Here is a 24,300-nt window from a genome sequence, read left to right as displayed (position 1 = left end):
TTATCACATCCATGACTCAAAACTATTTGATGCCATTGTTTGCAGTCCAAATATGGTCTTTAATATCTGCTGCAAATTCACTGAGCATAAAAGCATAAATCTTCACAGTAAAAGAAATGCACGCACAACTTGGCTTCTGATGATAAAGCAAACAATTCTTAATCTTTTCTCAACTTTGTCTTTTGGGTGAGGTGCACATTGTTTGTGTCTGTGTCATCTTCTTGGAAATGCCATTGGTAATAACTGTGAAGCATCATGACCTTATTTTTGCATGCTATGTACAGAAATAAATTCCAGAACAAAGTTTTAAAATGAATGATGTTGACGGTGTGGAGACTATCGAGCCAATCTGTGATGGAGCACAATGAACATTCAGGTGCTGAGGATTTGATGCAGTGAGAATTAATTTGCAGCTGCTGAGCATGTCATTGAGTTAGTAGATCATCAGCAAATACGACAAGTAGCTTCCATATTGATCTTGCTCTCCTCCCCCTGGCTCTGCTGCAGTGTGTTGTGTCTGTGATTTCACATTAGGCTCAGGCGTCTGGAACAATTTGTTCTTGCTAGGGATTTTGCTTCACTTTCTTTTCCAATTTTAAGTTTCAGGCACAAGTGTGGCTTTACAGCTTGCATACATAATGAGGTCCCAACTTCTGCTTATAACATTGCCAGGCATGAAGTCATTAGGGATGGGGGGTAATTATGAGGGTAGTAACAGCAGGGAAACACGGTGGAAAGTCAAGAGGCACAAGACCTACTGGTCAATTTTCCAAAAGAATCCTCCTGGTGCCGAGTGTCACCCAGCAGGAATAAACATCCTGAATTTGGGCATAGTGCCGCCACTTCCTGAATCTTCCCTGCCACCTCAACGCACCCAACCCCACCCCACCCTGTTGAACACCTCATGCATGACCAAAATTTTTCAGTAATGACTAGACTGAAACTCATGGGGCAGGGTGGGGGGTATATACCCAAATTCCTGAAATGCATTCCTGCAGGGTGAAGTGCATTATTTTATAATATCTACATATAATTGCAAGCTTTCTGAAAGTTCACTTGGTTTCAGTGAAAGGAGAATCAGGTGACTTCTGCAACAGGCAGGCAATCCACTCCTTCAGAATGGCACCCAAGCTCCACATTTCTCTCATTTTCCATGTTTTTGGTTACCTGTCCTGACACCTCCATATGTGGCTCCAGGGGTGCAGTGCCAAATTTTTAAGAACATCTGAAACAAAAACAGAAAATGCTGGAAAAACTCAGCAGTTCTTACAGCATTTGTGGAGGGAAAAAAAAAAGAGTTAATGTTTTGAGTCCGTATGACTGTTCTTCAGAGCTTTGTAAAAAGCTCTTCATTTCTTCAGCTCTGCAGAAGAGTCATACGGACTCGAAACGTAACTCTGTTTTATTTTTTTCTCCGCAGATGCTGTTAGACCTGCTGAGTTTTTCCAGCTTTTTCTGTTTTTGTTTCAGATTTCCAGCATCCGCAGTATTTTGCTTTTATATAAGAAAATGTGTTGGCTGCATCATTTCTAAATCTACTATTACGTTGTTTTCTTATGTATTAATCATTTTCTTTATTCTTTGCCCTTTCATGGGAAGGCCAGCATTTTTTGGCCATCCCTAATTGCCCTTAAACTGATTGGCTTGTGAGGCCATTTCCAGCGGACGGTTAAGAGTCAACCACATTGCTGTGGGTCTGGAGTCACATGTAGGCCCGACCAGGTAAGGGTGGACGATTTCCTTCCCTAAAGGACAGTACTGATCCTGATAGGTTTTTACGACCATCGATGATAGTCTCCTGTTCCATATTTATTAATTGAATTTAAATTCCACTCTGCCATGGTGGGATCTAATAATAATAGTAATATTCCAGCAATGCACTTGTGATGCACAACTTGCCGCGCCCAGAGCCAAGTTGTTCCAGTACAGCTACAACACTGGCAATTATGAGGGTAGTAACAGCAAGGAAACATGGTGGAAAAATCAAGAGGCATAAGTCCTGCTGGTCAATTTTCCAAGAGTCCTCCCCGGTGATGAGTGTCACCCAGCAGGAATAAACATCCTGAATTCGGGCACCCCCCTGTCGAACGCCTCCAGCGCGACCAAAGTTTTTCAGTAATGACTAGACTGGAAATCATGGGGCAGGATGGGGGGTATATACACAACTCCAGAAATGCATTCCTGCAGGGTGAAGTGCTTCATTTTATAATATCTTCATATGATTGCAAGCTTTCTGCAAGTTCACTTTGTTTCAGTGAAAGGAGAATCAGGTGACTTCTGAGACAGGCAGATAATCCACTCCTTCAGAATGGCACCCATGCTTCACACTCCTGTGGAAAATTGCCCAGGTATGAGCTTTACACAAAAAGGTAGGACAAATCCAACCCGGCTAATTATTGCCCCATCAGTCCACTCTCAACCATCAGTAAAGTAACAGAAGGGGTCATCAATAGTGCTATTAAGTGGCACTTGCTTAGCAATAATCTGCTCACTGATGCTCAGTTTGGGTTCTGCCATTACAGGTTTGGTTCAAACATGGACAAAAGCAGAACTCCAGAGGTGAGGTCAGAGTGACTGCCCTTGACATCAAGGCCACATTTGACCGAGTGTGGCATCAAGGAACCTTAGCAAAAATGGAGTCACTGGGAATCGAGGAAAACTCTCCACTGGTTGGAGTCATACCTAGTACGAAGGATGATGGTTGTGGTTGTTGGAGGTCAATCATCTCTGGTCCAGGACATCACTGCAGAAGTTCCTCAGGGTAGTGTACTCGGCCCAACCATCTTCAGCTGCTTTGTCAATGACCTTTCTTCCATCATAAGGTCAGAAGTGGGGATGTTCGCTGATGATTGTACAATGTCCATGTTCAAATGCAGCAAGACCTGGGCAATATCCAGGCTTGGGGTGACAAGTGGCAAGTAACATTCATGCCACACAAGTGCCAGGCAATGACCATCTCCAACAAGACAGAATCTAATCATCGCCCCTTGGCATTCAATTGCATTACCATCACTGAATCCCCCACTATCAACATCTTGGGGGGTTATCATTGACCAGAAACTGAACTGGACAAGCCATATAAATACTGTGGCTACAAGAGCAGGTCAGAGGTTAGGAATTCTGTGGTGAATAACTCACCTCCTGACTCCCCAAAGTCTGTCCACCATCTGCAAGACACAGGTCAGGAGTATGATGGAATACTCTCCAATTGCCTGGATGAGTGCAGCTCCAACAACTCTCTAGAAGCTCAACGCCATCCAGGACAAAGCAGCCCGCTTGACTGGCACTCCATCCACCACCATCAAGATTCATTCCCTCCACCGCCAACATACAGTGGCAGCAGTGTGCACCATCTACAAGATGCACTGCAGGAACTCACCAAGATTCCTCAGACATCATGTTCCAAAACTATGACCCCACTACCATTTAGGAGGACAAGGGCAGCAGAGACAAGGGAACACCAACTCCTGGAAGTTCCCCTCCAAGTCCACATTGACTTGGAAATCTATCACCATTCTTCAATGTTGCTGGGTCAAAATCCTGGAACTCCCTCCCAAACAGCACTCTGGATGTACCTACACACATGGACCGCAGTGGTTCAAGAAGGTAGCTTACCACCACCTTCTCAAGGGCAACTAGGGATGGGCAATAAACACTGGCCCAGCCAGTGATGCCCACATCCTGTGCATGAATAAAAAAAAATTGAATTCCCTAAAGTGAAAAATAATAGTGCCCCCACTGCCACCAACCTTTTTCTCACCACTTCCTCCAACAACCTCCCCACCCTCCCAACTCCCCCCCCCACCCCTCCCCGCAACCACACCTTCCACCTCAACCTCCTCTAACCTCCACTCTACCCCACTCCCCCAATAACCCCATTCCCATCCCCACAAACTCCCCAACCTCCCCAGCAATAAAGTAGCAGGAAGTTAAATTGACCTGACAGACCGGCTTCAAAAAATTGGAACTCTCAGCCTGAAAGTTACAGCTTTCTTTTAGCTTAAGGCCTGATTGCTCAGCATGGATGATAAGAACTCTGTTTAAAACACTGGGCCCGGGCGCCCTTATCCCCCGGACCCCAGTATTTGGACCCCATCTCCTGGGGTCTGTTTGGAGTTGTTGGAGTAGCTCTCCGATGTGCTCATCAGTACTATACCCCCATGCAGCTCAAATTTTGTTTGATAACACTCCTGTGATGCACCTCCAGTCATTTTACTGCAAGACTTGCATTCATCTGCTTCTTTTCATGACCACCGGATGTCACGAAGTACTGTACAACCAGAGAAGAAAGTGCGGCCATTGTTATAATGTTAGAAATGGAGGCAGCCAATTTGTGCACAGCAAGCTCCCACAAATAACAATGTTATTATCTGTTTTTGTGATGTTGAATGAGGGATAAATATTGGCTAGGGCCCCAGGGAACTCTTTTAAGTACTGCTTTGGGATCTTTTACACCCACATGCGAGGTCAGGCAGGGCCATGGTTTAATGTGTCATCTGACAGACAGCACTCCCTCAGTATTGCACTGGAGTGTTAGCCTCAAGTCCCAGAGTGGGACTTGAACCCACAACCTCTTGACTCAGAAGACAGGAGTGCTACCAACTGAACCACAGCTCTGTAATATTTCTGAATCTTGTCCATTGAAGTTCTTAAATTTCTATCTTTAATAACCAAGCTATTGATTATGCACACTCTTTGTCAGCACCTGGTTCAATGATATGCTGTAAAGTAAAATCACTGTAGAAATTTTTGTTGCTGGGAAGCTGTCCTTTTCACATTCCATCCTCAATTAAACGTCCATAATACGTACCAATTACTAGATAATGAAAAGGCAGAAATATGATGGGCCTGGATGTTGGATTTGCTGATAATGTTGCTGTTCTTTTTATTGCAATAAGTTGATGTGTCCTCTGCCATTTTGCATTGGAACCCAAATTGTTGAAAATGCCTTACCATCTGCCTGTATGAGCAAACTATTAATCTGGAGGAAGTGGCTGATTGTTTCTTGATCTTTTCCCAGCGAACACATCAGTAACACTTTTGGGCTGTCAAATGTTTCTTCTGCAGTCCGTAATTGGAGTCGTGCACTTTACGAGTCCATCCATAGCCATCTATTTATGGTAACTCCCCAAAGCCTAAAAAAAGAGTTATCCAGCCCAGATGTTCTTTCCTGCTCTTTAGTAATAGGCTAACTCCAAAAGAAAGAAATTGGTACAACAGATGGGGCTGTAATAGTTTTCTGCCGGTTGTAAAGTTACATCACCTGAAGAGACACAATTCCAGCTATAATTGCATAAGGGAGTAAGAATACATCCACAATGCATTTTAGCAAAATGTTTTGGCAGCTCTGATACATTTGAGTTCTCATCAAGAAGTTAAGTATGTGGTAACAAGCAGTAATTCTGTCATTGCCCATTAATTATATATTAACTTTTGCCCATTCTCCAACACTTACTCCTGAGAGTAAATATTTCTCTTGAGCAGATCCATTGCTTATACATTTTGCTTGGTATCTGCTTTATAAAGAGCAATTAGTGAGAAACATGCAAATTTATTCAACATTTACTTCATTTCCATATTTCTGCCATTTAAAAGTGGTGTTAAAAGTACTGGCTGTAATCAGCTTGGATCTAAAGGCAAGCAGAGCAGGAAATATTTCCTAATGAAGAATTCTGGTCGACTCTGAAGTAAGGAGATCAAACAATCAATGAGTTTCCTAATTATGACAGTGACTACACTTCAAAAGTGCTTCATTGGCTGGAAAACACTTTGAGATGTCCTGAGGTTATGAAAGGTGCTATAGAAATGCACATTTCTTTCTTTAGCTGCATGATGGAGAAGGAGCAACAGGAACTGACAGCTTGAGAAGTCCAAGGTCACAGGAGGGGGACTTGCAACTGCCTATTGGGGTAACGTGGACATTCCAGACGTCTGTCTGTAGAAATATTTTGTGATCTTAGATAAAAACAAAAAACTGCGGATGCTGGAAATCCAAAACAAAAACAGAATTACCTGGAAAAACTCAGTAGGTCTGACAGCATTGGCGGAGAAGAAAAGAGTTGACGTTTCGAGTCCTCATATCAGTTCTGTTGAAGGGTCATGAGGACTCGAAACGTCAACTCTTCTTCTCCGCCGATGCTGCCAGACCTGCTGAGTTTTTCCAGGTAATTCTGTTTTTGTTTTGTGATCTTAGACCTGTGTTAGATGCAATCCAGCAATGAAATACACAGCAACATGCGGATGGCTCTTTTGGTGAAAGCGAGCAACACATTCAATGTCTAAACTATGGGGTGCCTCCAGACACCAAGGGGAAATATCACTTAGTTCCATCAGCATCTAATTAACTATTTCATCATTGGAATAACATCATGTATCAAGTTAACGGCGGCAAGCAACACCAGCAAAGAGCAGTCAGATAGTGTTTATTGAGTGCAAGCCATCATTAAATGTACTCAAATCACTACTTGCACACCTGAAAGTAATGTTCTCCCTATTATTACACTGAAGCAGTCCACATCCAGATGCAGCAAGACCTGGGCAATATCCAGGCTTAGGATGACAACTGGCAAGTATCATTCGTGCCACACAAGTGCCAGTCAATGACCCTCCTTAACAAGATAGAATCCAATCAATGCCCCTTGATGTTCAATGGCACTACCATCACTGAATCCCCCTCTATCAACATCCTGGGGATTAACATTGACCAGAAACTGAATTGGACGAGCCATATAAATACTATGTCTATAAGAACTGTTCAGAGGCTAGGAATCCTGCGATGAGTAACTCATCACCTGACTCCCCAAATCCTGGCATGGCACAAGTCAGGAGTGTGATGGAATACCCTCCACTTACCTAGATGAGTGCAGCTTCCACAACACTCAAGAAGCTTGACACCATCCAGGACAAAGCAGCTCACTTGATTGGCACCATATCCACAAACATTCACTCCCTCCACCATCAACACACAGTAGCAGCAGTGTGTATCATCTACAAGATGCACTGCAGGAATTCACCAAGGGTCCTTCGACAGCACCTTCCAAACCCACAACCGCTACTATCTAGAAGGACAAGGGCAGCAGATAGATGGGAACACTACCACCTCCAAGTCACTCACCATCCTGACTTGGAAATATATCTCTGATGCTTCACTGTTGCTGGGTCAAAATCCTGGAACTCCCTCCGCAACAGCACTGTGGGTGTACCTACACCACATGGACTGCAGCGGTTCAAGAAGGCAGCTCACCACCACCTTCTCGAAGGCAGCTCACCACCACCTTCTCAAAGGCAACTAGGGATGAGCAATAAATGCTGGCCCTGTCAGTGATGCCCACATCCCATGAATGAATTAAAGAAAAAAATTGGAGCCACTGAAAAAACAAAGTCGCAAAATTTGCAAGAGATTTTTTCTCAGTACTTGTGGAGAAAATGCAAGCTACTGTGGTTGATGCTTTTGTCTTGCACAATCTGGTTAAATTTTTTTCCCCTTGGCTTCCACTTTATGTGGCGTTCGCTTCACCCCACTGGCCATTCACTTTGCACTGGCAATCCTGCCCCCCCGGCCACCCAGTTCATATAAATGCTCATCTTCCCCCTCCATTCCTTTAGCCCATCCCAGTTCATGGAGACAGTGAATGCCTCCCTGAAGGTTTTGCTGCTCCCTACATGGGAATTGTTCATTTTGCAAGATAGAATGCAAGCTGGCTTCTCGAAGATATGGGTTCCCACTCCCCACGTTGTTGACAGCACCTCTATGGGACTTCAGATTCCTCAGGAATGAACCTAGTAATTGCAAACATTTGTGAAACACAGTGCATCAAATGCTTGGACCACTCTGACAATGCCTTGCAGTATGAACTGGAGCAAGCTGACAGAATAATTATAGTCTGCTACACACAATATTACCATTGAATTAGGCTTATTTATGTTGGTTGAAGATAAGCTGCAACAAGGCAGATCCTTGAAGTATGAAGAACCAATAGTACACCAGTCAGTGCCCAAAGCAAGTTTTAATTCTCCATTGAGGTCCTTTCTGCAAACAGGTCAGAAAGCAGAACTTGGTACACATATTTAATTAAAATTGCCTAACATCGTTTTGGACACTGCGAGTTGAATTTTACTAATCCCTGAGTGGTGGTAAATGAGGCAGGGTCGGGTAAAATAGGGGGGAGCCACGTCATGCTGGTTCCCCGAGACTAACCTGCTGTGGGGGAAGTTTCCTAGTGGCGGGCAGAAGGTGGGTATAGATTTGCTGCCTGCTCCATTGAGGCAGGCAACTGATTTGTGTATTAAAGACCCCAATAAGGGCCCATTAGGTGGAGCCAAGGACTCCATGATCCACAGAAGAGGCTGAAGGCAGGAAAGCCAGCCCCTGTGGCCCTAATGTATCCCCCTCCCTGAGGGCTATCCCCTCTGATTGGTGAGGTATGCCACCCTTGGCTATCCTGAATATTTTATTTGAACTTATCTGTGAGGGCGCCCCCGAGCTAACTGACTTCCCTCAGCAGCACCCACCTGTCATAGTGGCAGCGCTGAGACTCTAGAGCTAAGGGCCCTCTGATTTGGATAGTGGGCCCAAAGGCGGCTAATTAGTAGGTTGCCTCCAGTAAAACCTCTGAGCTGGTCCTGCTGCTGGCAAGTGTGGGGTCCTGAAACCTGTGAGAGATCCCAGCTGTGTGTGTCTCCCTTCTCCCATTATTGTGTTCAGAATTTACTAGGAAAGTAACAGAGAGAGATAAATGCCTACTCCTTTTTAGTGTGTAAATAACCCAGCAATCTGTGACAAGGAAGGGATACTCTGTGAGTTGTGATTTGCCACAAATTTCTGGAAAATTTGCAATCCTTGATAGTTAGCCTCATGAAAATGGGAACTTGCTCCCATGAGTGTCACTATTTTGCTGCATTTGCACAGTATATATGAATTAAATTTGTCATGCAAAGGGCCAGTACTTACAGCATTAGTATCCTTTAATTACGAGAATTCTGTTCCTGTAATGCCGCTCAATCTCTTTGCACAGAAAGGGAACAGTTTATGCTGTGGAATCTCATTCCTGCAGGTAGCAAATTGTTTTTGAAGACTTTAAAAATATAAAATTTGAAATAAAAATATTCCTGCTTTTGCCCCCTGTCTCTCCTTCCTTCCCCTCTTTTAATTCAATCAATCTTTCCTTCTCGATATTTCTGTTCCTTAATTTGACTGTAACTCACTTTATTTCCTTGTCTTTTTGATTCTCTGTTGTTAAATTTCATTGATTAAAGAAGATAGTCCTGTTGTTCACCAAGGTCCCAGTTGACTCTTATTTCCGGTAGAGCTGAAGAGTGGTGCCACTACAAGGAATCACAAGTGTGTAAATGTGATGCCCTTGTGATGCTGTTTCATGATCCCATTACAACTAGTTGTACTGCTGCCATCAATCAGTGCATTTATTGGCCCCCAGAAGAACAATGGTATTTGGGAAGGTCTCTGAATAAATGTGCATCCTCCAGACTGCAATGCTCGACAACAAAAAATCCATCGTATTTAGCTTTTGATTGATGCTGCAGAGCTAGACAACGCCCATCAACAACTGTGGTGCAGTACAAGGTAAAACCAGCTATCACCTGGACAACACACTCCAATAAATTTTACCCACTTATGTTTTTGGTGTCATTAACAATCTGATTAAATTGCATTTGCAGAGATTTCCTATGATTCGGTGATGTGTCATTAATTAAGTGAAATAATAACTGGCATCATTCAGAAGAATTGCATCTCTGAAGTGTAAAAATAATTGCCAAGAAATTGTGAGGAAGATTTTTTTATTTTTGCCTCGAATTGTTCTGGCAGAAAACCAATGCAAAAGTTTCTGTTGGGGAGCAGAAAGATGATTGTCATCTCCCAGCACAATCTGGGAGCAGCATTAATATTTCAAAAGATGGGGGTGTGTGGAAGCCAAGCACTTGCACCGCTCCAGCGGTTGCATTTCATTCATCGACCAGCTGAGAAATGTACTTTTGAAAATATAATGGAAATACAAAAGGGAAGAACGAAATCCTCTTGCCTGAGGGAGCTGGCAGGCCTGAAATAAGGTTTTCGTTCTAGTTTGAAGAGGAGCCTTTCCTTCCTCCCCACCCCTCCAACAACCCATGCCCCACATAAACTAGCAGATGTCCTTGTGTTATTCTGGCCAGCATCTTCTCTGCAGTAAATGTCATCACCACAGGTGCAAAAGGAACTGCTCCATTTGCCTCAGTGTGCTTGGACTGTGAATTAATTAGCATTGCTGCCAACAGCTTTTTCAAGAAAATGCAAACAGGGAAATGGTGCCTCTGTGCTTGCGATCCACATAGAAGGCATAGTGGCCTTTAAAGCCTTAAGAACTAGAATTTATTCTTTCTCAGTTTCTAAAATTTAAAAGCAATGTAGCCATGCAAATTCTAGCTGAGTGACTCTTTGTGTGTAAGAAGTTTTAAATTTTGATGTAAATTTTCCTGTGTAGCTTCCTACAACATTGCTGCATTGTGTGCTTTTACTCCACATTAACACAAATTTTATTACGGATTTTGTGGCGTTTCTGTAATTGTCCTTAAGTTGTTCCAAATTTTCTGCTGCTTGCTCCCTTAAATAAGAAAATGCAGCTTTCAATTTGTTGGCACATCCTTTAGTTCTGCATAATTTTCCCACATAAGCTTGTTTTTTGCCTATATGTTTTTGATATCTTAAATACATATTTACTTTTTCTATGGGGGGCCCCAGTGTCTCAATCTAGTTTTACAGTGGTCTCAGCAGGCGGGCTTTTTTTTTGTTTGTTGATGAACAATATACCTGGAAAAACTCAGCAGGTCTGGCAGCATCGGCGGAGAAGAACACAGTTGACATTTCCAGTCCTCATGACCCATCATGCTGTTCTTTTTGTGACAGAAGTGTGCCACTTGCCATATTGATTAGAATTTCCCTGTAGGCACCCAGGACATGCGCCTATTGTGCGATGCAAATTAAAGCCCCTTTGCCAAATAGATCTGGGAATGATTGTAGCATATGTTATTCTTGTTGCAGTAAGCTCCTTCAGGCACTGAGCATGCAAACCAGTTGTCTTTAAAGGGACCACATAAGACTGTAAGTTAATTTTTTTCTATTTGTCATATTGTAGAGCTAGGAGGAGCAGGAGTGCTCCTGCTGGTTTCAAATGAAAACTGAAGGCTACTTCTCACCACCTCCACCTTATCATTAATTCCCCCATACTTTCCAGAGCCACGTGGCCAGTGTCTGATCTTTTTAAGCTGAACCTGCAACCCTTGCATGCTGTGCTGAGTGGGTGCTGCACTGCCAGAGGTGCTTTCTTTTGGATGAGACCGAAGCCAAGACTCTCTCTGCCCTCTCAGATGGATATAAAATATGCTATGGCTCTTTTCGAAGAAAAACAAGAAGCTATCCCTGGAAGTCCTGGCTGAAATTTCTCTCAGCCATTACCAATAAAACAGATTATCTAGTCATTATTATATTGCTGTTTGTGGAAGCTTACTGTGCGCAGATTAGCTATTACGTTTTCTACGTTACAACAGTGACAACATTTCAGAAATCTCCATTGGGTGTAAAACGTTTTTGGATGTCCTGTTGTCATGAAAGGTGCTATATAGATGTCTTTCAATCTTAGTAAACTGAGCTGCCAAATTCATTATGATCTTGCCATTGATGCCATTCGGCACATGCACCATGTGCTGCACTGGAATCATGCCCTTCCTTCTAGCAATATCTCTAGATCACTGTGTCTATATTCCTTCCATGTTTCCTGCTTTACTGCATCATTGTCAAAAATTCAGTCATGTTTTATGTATCATTATTTTTCATTTGCAAGCCAGGCAATTCTGATGATAAATATCCTTTGATAGATCCAACAGCACTAAAGTAATAAAGTAGGTGATGAAACGTGGTAGCTCACTAAGGATGATAAAGCTATCTGATCAACAAACACTCCTGGTCCCTGCTATTTGATCATTAGTGGCCACATGTTACCAGGTTTTCAAAGTATCTGAAAAAGGGAGCTCAAGGAAAACAATAAACATGTTTTTTTTTCTCAAGCATAAGAAGTAACCATTTATATTAATGACTCAGATGAAGAGACAGAGAATGATGTTATCTGGGTTTGCTGATGATACCAAGCTACGTGGAGGGCTGGGTTTTGGGAAGGACATGGGGATGCTGCAGGGGAATGTGGACAGGTTAAGTGATTGGGCAACAAGATGGCAGATGAAGAATAATGTGGGGAAATGTGAAGTTGTTTACTTTGGTTATAGGAGTAGAAAAGCAGAATTTTTTTTAAAAAGTATGAAAGTTATAAATGGTGATGTTCAAAGAGACTTGGCGTGCTTGTACAAGGGATGCAGAAAGCTGGAACACCGGTGCAGCAATATTAGGAAGGGTAACTGTGATGCTGGCCTTTATTGCAAGGGGATTAGAGTACAAGAATACAAAAATCTTACTACAATTGTACAAGGTTTTGGTGAGACCATAACTGGAATACTGTATGCGGTTTTAGGTCTCCACATTTAAAAAAGGATATACTTGCATTGGAAGTGAAGGTTCAGTAATTTGGTCACTGGGGTGAGGGTGTTGTCCTATGATAGGCTGAGTAAATTGGTCTTAAATTCTCTGGAGTTTAGAAGAATGAGAGGCAAACTCATTGAAATGTACAAAATTCTGAAAGGGTTTGATAGGGTAGATACTGAAAGATTGTTTCCGCTGGGTTGGGGAATCTAAAACACTGGGACACAATCTCAGGATAAGGTCATGTAAGACTGAGATGAGGAGAAATTATTTCACTCAAAGGGCTACGAGTCTTTGGAATTCTCGATCCCAGAGGGTTGTGGATGTTCCATTGTTGAATACATTTAAGGCTGGGGTAGACAGATTTTTGGCATCTCTGGGAATCAAGGGATATGGGGAGTGCCTGGGGAAAATGGGAGTTGAAGCCCAAGATCACATTGTATGGTGGGAACAGGCTCAATGGGCCATATGGTCTACTCCTGCTCCTATTTCTTCTGTTCTTGTGTAAATAACATTGCGAATTTTGCAGCTTTTTGCAAAGTGCTGATTTTATCAGATTTTTCTCTCTCTTTTCAGGTGGCGTCACCACATTTGTGGCACTCTATGATTATGAGTCCAGAACAGAAAGTGACCTATCCTTTAATAAAGGGGAGCGACTACAGATTGTTAACAACACGTAAGTATGAAATTAGCTTACCTCATCACTGGTATTTGCTGAACCACAATTAGTAGTTTCATTCAGGTATTTTTTTCCCTTCTGCCATTAATTTCAAATTTTATTACCTGAGGAGATTCAGCTAACCTGGCTAACCTGTGGATCTCCAAGCCCAGTCCAGCTCTTTTAGATTAACAGAACTTTTTAGGATTGAGTTGCAAACTGATAATTTTGTGCCTAAGTTCAACCAATTTTCAAAAATCAAAATTTTGGCCCAATTTAGGTTTGACAATTCCATCACTTTAAGGAAAGGTGCTGCTCAGGTGGAATGGGGTTGTTTGCCAAATGCTGCCCCTCTTTGTGAGTACCTGACAAGTAGCCTGTCAAATATTTAGTATGCACCCCCACATTAGCACATATCAGGTACTGCCAAAAGCACATTAAATTATTGGACAAGTAAAAGGCACTTAAAAGCTATTTTGGCACCCAAACCATTCCTTTGAGGATCACTGTGTCCCTGATATTCCTTTCACTTGCCTTCTAAGGAATTTATCCCAGTGACTGCTAACCTGGCAATTAGTGTACCAGTTTTGACTTGATCAAAACTTGTGTTTTAATTAATCTGAACATCCATCTCTAATGATTTTTTTAATCCCCTTGTGCCTTTCTCTATCGTGTTACCCAAACATTCAATCTATTACTATTTAATTTACTGTTAAGCATTTGGGAAACCCATTTCAGTGTTTGACACAGAGTGCTGGGGTCAAATTATAATCAGTTTTCTATCATTCTTTAAATGTTTTATTAAGGAAACATTCTTTATGTTTTTATATTTTAATTTCAAGCCATATCAGCTCAAATTACAACTGAACATGTTGCTTAATAGACAATGTACTTGTTTAACACATCCTCATGTCTCTGAAAAGCATCTCTTAAAAACTATGCACAAAGCAAGTTTGAAATGCAGACTCTGTAAGCGAATGTTTCAGTCCAATTTGTCCATAGCAAGACCCCACAAACGTCAGTTAGACGAGTCATCTGTTTTGGTGGTGGTGGTTGAGTGCTGAACTTCTCTTTTGAATAGTTTCTTTGATCCTTAACCTCTACCTGAACAGGGAGATGAACTTGTTAATGATTGCAGCTCTTATAATGCAGTCCTTCCTTAATACTACACTGAAATGTCAACTTAAGTTATGTGCGCTTGAGCCTTTGAGGGGTACATGTGCCCATAGCCCTCTTACTGAGAGTTGAGAGTACTAGCAATTGAGCTAAGCTGGTGCTAAAGCAATAGTAAGGGCACCAAGTCCACTAAAAGACCTGAGTTTAGACCCTGTCTGGCCTGCTTGGTAGGGTCACCAACAGAGGGGAGGGAAGCCAGTCTGGGAAAAGTTGTTATCTTGTACACTTCGATCAGTAAACCAAGGAGAAAGTATTCAATTGTTCAGGGAGATTATGCCCACAGCTCCCTATCTTAGCAACCATGAAGGATTGTGTGTGTATGTAAGCAGGATAGGGTAGGCATATTTTCCTTTTGTTCCAAGCATGCCTGCACAAGTTACATGTCTTGAGTATTCGACAGGGTGTGTGTGTAACCTACTCCTGATCATCTCCTCGTACTATTGGAATGACTCAGTTTGATTTTTCACACTGCCTTAATGGAGTGTCATGGCCTCCACTCAGCTCCTCCATCTAGAATTGAAATTGCAAATAAAAACTCAGCCGAGTGGAGGGATCAGCCTTATGGTCATTCTTTCACTCTGTTTTCAAAGATTATATTTTAGTAGTATAACATAGAATACAATTTAGAAAGTAAATTTGGAGGAATGGAAAATGACGGTTGTATAGGAAGATGAAATTAATTCAATGATTAACTATAACTCATTCTGTATAACAAAAGGTGTAACTGTCAGTGAAGAGACAATTAGTCTAAATTTCACTGTATGCTCCATTCACCATCCTCCTCTTTCCCACTGTAAATTGCTTTCACTGTGTTTTTGGGTAGGGCAGGGAAAAATGATTGAACTCATAGAACAGAATTTTTGGGTCGTTGGGTGGGCACGGGGTGGGGAGGGGGTCCTGACCATGATTTCACATTTACTGGCCAACTAACGGCCAGCCAGATTGAAAGGGCCGGCGCTGCGGGGGATGGGGGTTGGGAGGTTGGCGCGTGCTGAAGTCAGCATGGGCGCGGGGGGAGCGCGGAATGAAAGCTCCCTGAAGGCAGAGAGCTGCCTCAGGGAGCTGAAGAATTTAAAACCATCAGAAAGATCTTAAGATGCAAAAAAAAATGTCCACGTCGGATTCACTCTCATTTAAACATATAGGTTGTAAAAATTCTGCCCAAACGTTTTTGTTTTTTTAAAAAAATTAATATTGGAAACCTCATCCCACCCTCAGATGAGGTTTCCTCAAGAATGCAAAGGCCACCTGGTCGATTTGCCTGTCCACCAACCGTAAGGCTGGATGGGCAGTGAAAAATCGCCATCAATTGCTACTTTAACGGCCTTAATAGGTCTCTTAATTGTCAGTGGGCGCGTTGCCAACACTCGCGCACACCTGCCAACCAAAATATCGCATGAGTGCACGATGCCATCGGGATGCTTGCCCGACGTCATCGGGCACTATTTTACGCCCGATCGGTTCTGGCATGCGCCTGCCTGCGGGGTGTAAAATTCTGACTGTAGTTCAATAATCTTCATGTTTTAAATCCTCAGGATTCTTGAAACAGTTCTGTACAAATTTAGCTGGGGAATGTGCTGAATGAAACTTTTTATGCACTTATTACTCTACAACTTAAATAACCCTTCACGATTAGGCTTTCAGGAAGAAGTATATATAATTATCACCACAATAATAACTCTTCTTTTTAAGAAGGGTTCTTTTCAAATATAGAATCACATGGTGTTGGTCTAATTGCTTTATCAGAGGTCTCAAGAGTATTAAAATTGGATACTGCCCCTTTAAGAAAAGCTTAAAGCAACATTCCACACTGCCACAAATGCCTTTTAACTACGGTATCATTGGCTGAAATTCTGTATCTTTCCTGCTCACCCATTCCCCCATTCCACCTCAACCACCACCCCCCCACCCACCCCCCAACCCCCGTGCCCCCTTATGACACTGAGTGGATTGACTCTTGTATGTGCTAAAGAAAATTACGTATTGTTTTAGTTTTTTTTTGGAATAACAACACCTTGGGGATAATTTTGACCTTTGGTGTTAGTGTCAGACAGAAAATGCTGATTGAACCGCCTACTATATAACTTCCCCGACTGAAGTCGGTGGAATGACAGTCGGGAGAGAGATACTGCAAGCGACTGAATCAGTAGTGCCCTTTTCACATCCTGAGTCAAAATTGACCCCTTGTGTTGGTATTTCCTAAGACATGTGACATCACATTTTGAAGAGAAAAGGCTGTAGCTATCTGCTGTTAATGACTGTCCTCAGTGAATGGAAAATCCACTATTCCTAATAGGTTAACAGAACGTTAGATTGGAATTGTTTGGCAAAGAAACTCTCTCGAACAGCAAGATTTGTGTGTTGCTATAATGACGTTAAATTGTAACTCCAGCTTATCTTTAAAAGCATGATTTGCATTTTAAGGGTATAATCTAATCCCCTTTTCTTTTTTCACATGCAACATTGATTAAATTTAGGAGATTGGATGGCAGGTCTGTATTGTTATCTCTTTATCCTTTTATAATATGTAGCCCTTTATAAATTTATCTCACTGCTGAATGCAGACACAGTAGATATCTTCTCCTGTGGTTGATGATGAAATTTTGTAATTATATATGGTAGAGCAGTGGGATGGAAGGGGGGAGAACAGTATAGGGGATCTCTTGCATATATTGTGATAGCTCCTGTAACGACCACTCCCCCACCCTTTCTTCAGACAGCAGGCAAAACTGTTCAATTTCAACACTGGGTGCAAAGCAAGAGGGAAATGGACTGGCCACCCCTTACCTGATTATAATCTGGTCCAAAGAGCAGGTTGATCAGCTACAGTTCATTGTACACCTCGTTGAAGTTGACTATTTCAGCTATGGTGTTATCATTGCAGTAAATTATGTTTGTTGATGTCCAGCAACTGTTCTAGCAACTCGCCAAGCACTGAAGACTGATAATGAGCAGGAATCCGCTGATCCTGCAGACACTGGTGTAGCCCTTAGAGTCCAGAGACCCTGATTTGAAAACCTATACTGTATAACTAATAGATTTCACAGTTGAACTCCTAGAATCTGGAGGCATGCATGCACTTATTCCATGCTATTCCAAAAGGGCTGCTGTCATTTGAAAATAAAGCAAGCTTCTTGGGCAAAAACAAAGGTTGACTTTCTGTCCACAGTGTATCGGACAATTTGAATTATAACATTTTAAATATCTTTAAGTATGAAACAAATTTAAATTGCCATCGATTCCTTTTGTTTTGACATGGTGTGTGAAAATGCATTCTGCCTCCAAATACTTAAAGCCTCTCCATGCCTGATGCCACTAAGTCAGGGCACAGATGATTGATCTTGAGCTGGCTGTTAGTAAAACTTTCCATGCACGTGATGTCAGTGCGTAGGATGGCAGTCAGCCTGTGGCTGTGATTTACAATTATTGCAGATAAATAAGCCTGTTGCGTGGCTTCACTTTAATTTGCTTCTGTGCTCATAACATGTGGCTGCCTGCCTGAAATAGTTGAGATTCAGCTCTCGGTATGGAGACAATACTGAAGAATGTGTTGAAAATTCACAAATGCTTTCACGTTTCTTAGAAATAGTGGCACAAGGACTTTGACTCTTTCCAAGGGAACATTCTGATAGCTTTATACGTCTTGGAGAAAAAGAAGTAGAGTTCTGATGTGTGTTCTTCACACCTCACCAGACCAGTGTCTTTGAGGAAAACCTGCAGCCATTTAAAAGGAGATTATTATCTATTGATTGAAACTTTTGAAGACTAAAGGGATAGACATTCTGCTGTTTTCATGATTCTACGTTGGAAGTGTTAATTTCATGGAAGGCATGCTGTGAATCACCCAAGGTTGCAGTAACAACAGATCACGGAATTTTAAGTATAAAGTATAAATCAAGTTTCTGCGTTTTTTTTTGCACTAGTTTAAAAAGCATTGTGCTAGAAGCCAACTCTGCCCCACAAAACTGACCATACCTCCAGATTGAACTAGTCACTATTGGCATGATAATAAAAGCAAAGTACCGTGGATGTTCGAATTCTGATCACTATTGGCAGTTACACCAGTTTTCGAGCCTTCGAGAAGGCTCTAAAAATTGGACGCAAAGCTAGTAATGAAACATTTTAAGAGCTTTTATATGTATATTTTTAAAATTTACTTAGAAACTGCCTGCCGTACCCTACCTAGTATAACTAACAGATGATTCTGTGCATTTTCTAAAAGCCGTTTTTCAGTCATTTAAAATTAGATTGCTCTCAATCAACAGTTATGTAAAATGTTTATTTTTTGTGGTAAGCTGATATTTAGCCTTATTAATCGAACAGGACCAAGCTACCACTCAAATACATTTTTAAGGAAAATCTGTTTTATTTTTAAAAATTACATTTTAAAATGCTGCCAGATTGCCTTTGGCAATGTGCAAATAAGCTTCTGGGAAACTAGATAGAAAAAGAAACCTTCTCAAAGCAGGCACAATTTGGGATGCAATTTGTGCCTGGATTGCTGAATGCGGCCAAAGCAAAAACTCTGCCCATGTTGTTTACAAAGTTAAAGATTGACCAGAGTAATGCAGTTGAAAATATTTGAAGAATGACAGGGACAGAGCTTCTCGCTATTTATCCCACTTCACTCAATAGCTCACAAGATTTATATGATATTTTTTAAAATGCAACTAATGTTTGCAGCACTCCTTGTCCTTCAAGGTGTCATTATTTTTCTGATAAATAGTTGATTTTTCTCTGCTGCCAGTTTCCCTCTTCTTTCCTGACTTGAAAACATTGGGCTGTGGGTCCCAACCCCACCATCTGGAAGAAATGTAGGTCAGGACCCGGAGGGCAGTTTTTGAGGCAGCGGTCAATTAAATGACCACCTCCAGGAGCCCTGTCCAATTAAGGACAGCAGGCCAAGAGGAAGCCTTCCAGCACCGAGGGATCAGCAGCCACGCCCCCACCCCCATCAGACGTGGGAGCTGCTGATGTTGGTAGGAAAGAGAGGGAACTTCTTTAAAATCAAAGAGGCATCCCTTCCACTGGACAGCCAGCGGCTTCAGCTGTGGCCCTTTGGCTATGGTGAATGCGCGGTAGGGGTTTCTGAGCTGGATGAAGTGCTTGTCCCCCCAGTCTGCCATGAGGAGGCCACCTCCATCCCTGGGCCTCAGCGGGAGGCCTGCATCCTGGCTGGAAATGGTCAGCTTGTGGAGAGCAGTCTTAATAGGCTCTTTTTAATTGGCCTAATTGGCTACCTGCTGCTTGCGAAGGGTTGCCATCACCCGGCAACCCCCTGCCCCACCCTGATTCGACCTTCATGAAAATTTCCCAGGGAGAGGACAATGTCAAGAACCCAGCGCGCGAGTGGTAGCAGGAAATTGCGGGTCTGTCAGCCTCTGGTTCCGGAAATTATTCCACAGCTGAATAAAAGTTGGGTCCATTGACTCCTTGCTGTCATTCGATTCACAGATAGTGACCACAGTCCTGTTTCTAATCAAAGAGACAGCTGTTAAATACAGGCTAATCTAATCCTGCCCTTTCCTGATATCCAAACATCCGTCATTATTGGGAAGTGACTGTGACGGGAATCCTGGTTGACTATTCCCTTGGTTGATCATTCCCTACCTAACCTAGGAGCACAAAGACCAATTGCTACATTGCTGCTAGCTCTCTGGATGAGATCAGCATGGTCTCGGGGATTAAATCTGCAGCCTTGCTGATCTGTACAATTTAGGAGCTGACTATACAAACTCAGAGTCTCTGCGAAAACTTGGAACTTTTACTTTCGCTCTTAATTTATTCTCAATCGACCATTGAATTATCAAAACAAAAATAAATGTTTGTGGTGTTGCATCTTGGTAAAAAAATAAGGTGGTCATATACTGGAAAATAAGAATCCAAATGGAGTAGAGGAGTAAAAGGAACTGGGAATACAAATATACAAATCATTAGATGTAGTGAAGTCATAAGACTAATCAAGTATTTCAACATGGATAGAATTGAAACAGTAACAACTTACATATATATAGCACCTTTAACATGATGAACCTCCCAAGGCACTTCACTGGTGCATTACAAAACAAAGTATGACACTGAGCCACATGAAGAGATATTAGGTCAGATTACCAAAAGCTTGATTGAAGAGGGAGTTTTTAAGAAGTGAATTAAAGGAGGAAAGCGAGATGGAGAGGTGAGAGAGAATTCCAGGGCTTGGGGCCTAGGCAACTGAAGGCACAGCCACCAATGTTGGAGCAATTAAAATTGGCCAGAATTAGATAAGCACAGATTTCTGAGAGTTGTGGGGCTGGAGGAGATTACAGAGAGGGAGGGGTGAGGCCATGGAGGGACAAGTAAAGCAGTTATGCTAAGCTTGAATTGAGCCTTGGTTAGACTGCATTTGGAGTACTGTGTACAGTTCTGATCGCCATATTACTAAAAGGATATAGAGGCACTGGAGAGGATGTAAAAAGGATTTATAAGGATGATTGGTCCAGGGTCAACAGTCAGCTATCAGGAAAGGATGATCAGGCCGGGTCTCTTTTTCGCTTGAAAAGAGAAGGCAGAGGGATGACTTAATAGAGGAATTCAAAACTATGAAAGCTTTGGATAAAGTAGACCCACTTGTGGGGAAGCGCAGAGACCATCAATGTAAGCTAGTTATCAAGAAATCAAATAGGGAATTTGGAATAAACTTCTTCACCTTGAAAGTGATGAGAATGTGGAACTTGATGGCGTTGAGGCAAATAGACACATTTAAGGGGAAGCTAGATAAGTAAATGAGGGAGACGGAAATAGAGGGTTGTGCTGATCAAATTAGACAAGGATTGAAAGGAGGAAGTTTGAGTGGAGTGTTGGTATAGGTTGAATGGCCTGTTTGTGTGCTGTATATTATATGTAATCTCTTCCCACATATTGTAAAGGAGGTGGGACCAAGCCTTGCAAGGTGAAAGTGAGAAAGCACTGGAACCCTTGGCTGAGAATGACTAACCATGACAGAGGGTCAAGCATCGTTCTACATATTTCATTTTCTGAATTGTAATAGTAGCCTGAGGGTAATGAACAATCTTTTGGCTAGTGAGAATATCCGGAATGGGTAAGCTACTTTTAACTCTTCTGCAGCACAAAGACCAAGTAAATTCCTTGCTCCTTGGGTCATCTGGATACGTAAGCTTTATTAGAATGCATGCTGTGACATTGAACCAGGCTCCAGTGTTATAATAATAAAGTTATTCAAATGTTAGGTGGAGATTATTACTGTTGCATTAAAAATGATTGTTTACTATGTGTTTTAATGTAGATACACGAGCCTGAATGTACCCAGCTGCTTTTATTCAGGAGTGGTGTTATAGAACTCTGTTTCTCTTTATGGGGCAGAGCAAGAAAGCATAGAAAAATAACAGAGCAGATGAATTATGCATGCCCACATACTGGAACTGGGTGCACTCATAGCCACATTGAATCACATGCATCTTTAGATTACAAAGGAAAAGTGTTAAAGCAGCTGTAGATGACATTTATTCACTGACATTCAGAAGGAATCCAATATCTGCAGCCACATCTGACAAGCTGATTGTTGCGTGTGGGAAATGTCCTTCAATATGTAGCACACTGATTTGATAGGTGCTGAGGAGGAAGATAAAGCCTCAAGCAGTTGTACAGGCTGACCCAAGGCCAGGGAAGACCAGCATTTAAGGCACTTTCCATAAACGACTGAAAAACTAATTATTTTTCTGGACACCAGTAAGCTACTACATTGAGCAGTTAACTAGTTGTTAGGGGGAGGCAATGGTGTAGTGGTATTGCTACTGGAAGAGTAATCCAGAGACCCAGGGTAATGCTCTGGGGACCTGGGACCACGGCAGATGGTGGAATTTGAATTCAATAAAAATCTGGAATTAAAAGTCTGATGATGACCATGAAACCATTGTTGATTGTTGTAAATCCCCACCTGGTTGACTAATGTCCTTTAGGGAAGGAAATCTGTCATCCTTATCTGGTCTGGCCTACACGTGACTCCAGACCCACAGCAATGTGGTTCACTCTTAAATGCCCTCTGAAATGGCCTAGCTAGCCACTCAGTTGTGACAAACCGCTACAACGTCACAAAGAAGGAATGAAACCAGACGGACAACTTAACAACGACCTAGGCACCGGAGATAACAACAGCAATCTCAGCCCTGTCGACCCTGCAAAGTCCTCCTTACCAACATCTGGGGGCCAGTGCCAAAATTGGGAGAGCTATCTCACAGACTAGTCAAGCAACAGCCTGACATAGTCATCCTCATGGAATCACACCTTACAAATAATGCCCCAGACACCACCATCACCATCCCTAAGTACGTCCTGTCCCACCGGCAGGACAGGCCCAGCAGAGGTGGCAGCACAGTGGTATACAGCTCGGGGGGAGTTATCCTGGGAGTCCTCAACGTAGACTCCGGACCTCAAGATGCCTCATGGCATCAGGTCAAACATGGGCAAAGAAAAGTCTTGCTGATTACCACGTACTGCCCTCCCTCAGCTGATGAATCATGTTGAACACCACATGGAGGAAGCACTGAGGGTGGCAAGGACACAGAATGTATTCTAGCCACCAACAGTGGCTCAATAGCACCACCACTGACCAAGCAGGCCGAGTCCCAAATGACATAGCTGCAGCAGATGGTGAGGGAACGAGAAAGAGGGATAAACATACTTGCCCTGATCCTCACCAACCTGCCTGCCGCAGATGCATCTGTCCATGATAGTATTGGTAGGAGTGACCACCGCACAGTCATTGTGGAGACGAAGTGCTGCCTTCACATTGAGGATACCTTCCATCATGTTGTGTGGCACTACTACTGTGCTAAATGGGATAGATTTTGAACAGATCTAGCAACTCGAGACTGGGCATTCATGAGGCACTGAGGGCCACCAGCAGCAACAGAGTTGTGTTCGACCAATGTGGAACTTTTATGTCCGACGTAAACCCAACTCTACTATTACCATCAAGCCTGGGGATCAACCCTGGTTCAATGAAGAGTGCAGGAGGGCATGCCAGGACCATCACCAAGCTACCTTAAAATTAGGTGTCAACCTGGTGAAGCTATCACACAGGACTACTTGCAAGCCAAACAGCGTAAGTAGCAAGTGATAGACAGAGCTAAGCAATCCCACAGCCAATGGATCAGATCTATGCTCCGCAGTCCTGCCACATCCTGTTGTGAATGGTGGTGGACAATTAAACAACTCACTGGAGAAGGTAGCTCCACAAGTATCCCTATCCTCAATGATGGAGGAGCCCAGCACATCAGTGCTACAATCTTCAGCCAGATGTGCTGAGTGGATGATCCATCTCAGCCTCCTCCAGAGGTCCCCAGCATCACAGATCCCAATTCAATTCATTCCATGTGATATGAAGAAACGGCTGAAGGCACTGGATACTGCAAAGGCTATGGGCCCTGACGATATTCCAGCAATAGTACTGAAGACTTGTGCTGCAGAACTTGCCGCGCCCCTAGCCAAGCTATTCCAGTACAGCTACAACGCTGGCATCTACCCGGCTATGAAAATTGTCCAGGTGTGTCCTGTCCACAAAAAGCAGGACAAATCCAACCCGGCCAATTACTGCCCCATCTGTCTACCCTCCATCATCAGTAAAGTATTGGAAGGGGTCATCAACAGTGCCATCAGGCAGCACTTGCTTAGCAATAACCTGCTCACTGATGCTCAGTTTGGGTTTCACCAGGGCCACTCAGCTCCTGACCTCATTACGGCCTTGTTTCAAACATGGACAAAAGAGCTGAACTCCTGAGGTGAGGTGAGAGTGACTGTCCTTGACATCAAGGCAGCATTTGACTGCATCAAGGAGGCCTAGCAAAACTGGAGTCAATGGGAATCAGGGGAAAAACTCTCTGCTGGTTGGAGTCATACCTAGCACAAAGGAAGATGGTTGTGGTTGTTGGAGGTCAGTCACCTCAGCTCC

At 42.8% G+C, this 24,300-nt stretch overlaps 1 protein-coding gene across 1 annotated transcript in view; it reads left to right on the top strand.

The window, feature by feature from the left end:
• The window catches only part of LOC121286732 (proto-oncogene tyrosine-protein kinase Src-like), a 173,160-nt gene that overhangs the window by 90,534 nt on the left and 58,326 nt on the right, over nucleotides 1-24,300 (top strand). The window contains exon 3 of the mRNA XM_041203750.1: nucleotides 13,097-13,196. Within this exon, the coding sequence (XP_041059684.1) occupies nucleotides 13,097-13,196 (100 nt within the window). The remainder of the gene's footprint in view (nucleotides 1-13,096; nucleotides 13,197-24,300) is intronic.

The sequence above is a fragment of the Carcharodon carcharias genome, chromosome 14, assembly GCF_017639515.1.
Source record: "Carcharodon carcharias isolate sCarCar2 chromosome 14, sCarCar2.pri, whole genome shotgun sequence".
Classification (NCBI taxonomy): Eukaryota; Metazoa; Chordata; class Chondrichthyes; order Lamniformes; family Lamnidae; genus Carcharodon; species Carcharodon carcharias.
This window is presented reverse-complemented; position numbering and strand designations above follow the sequence as displayed.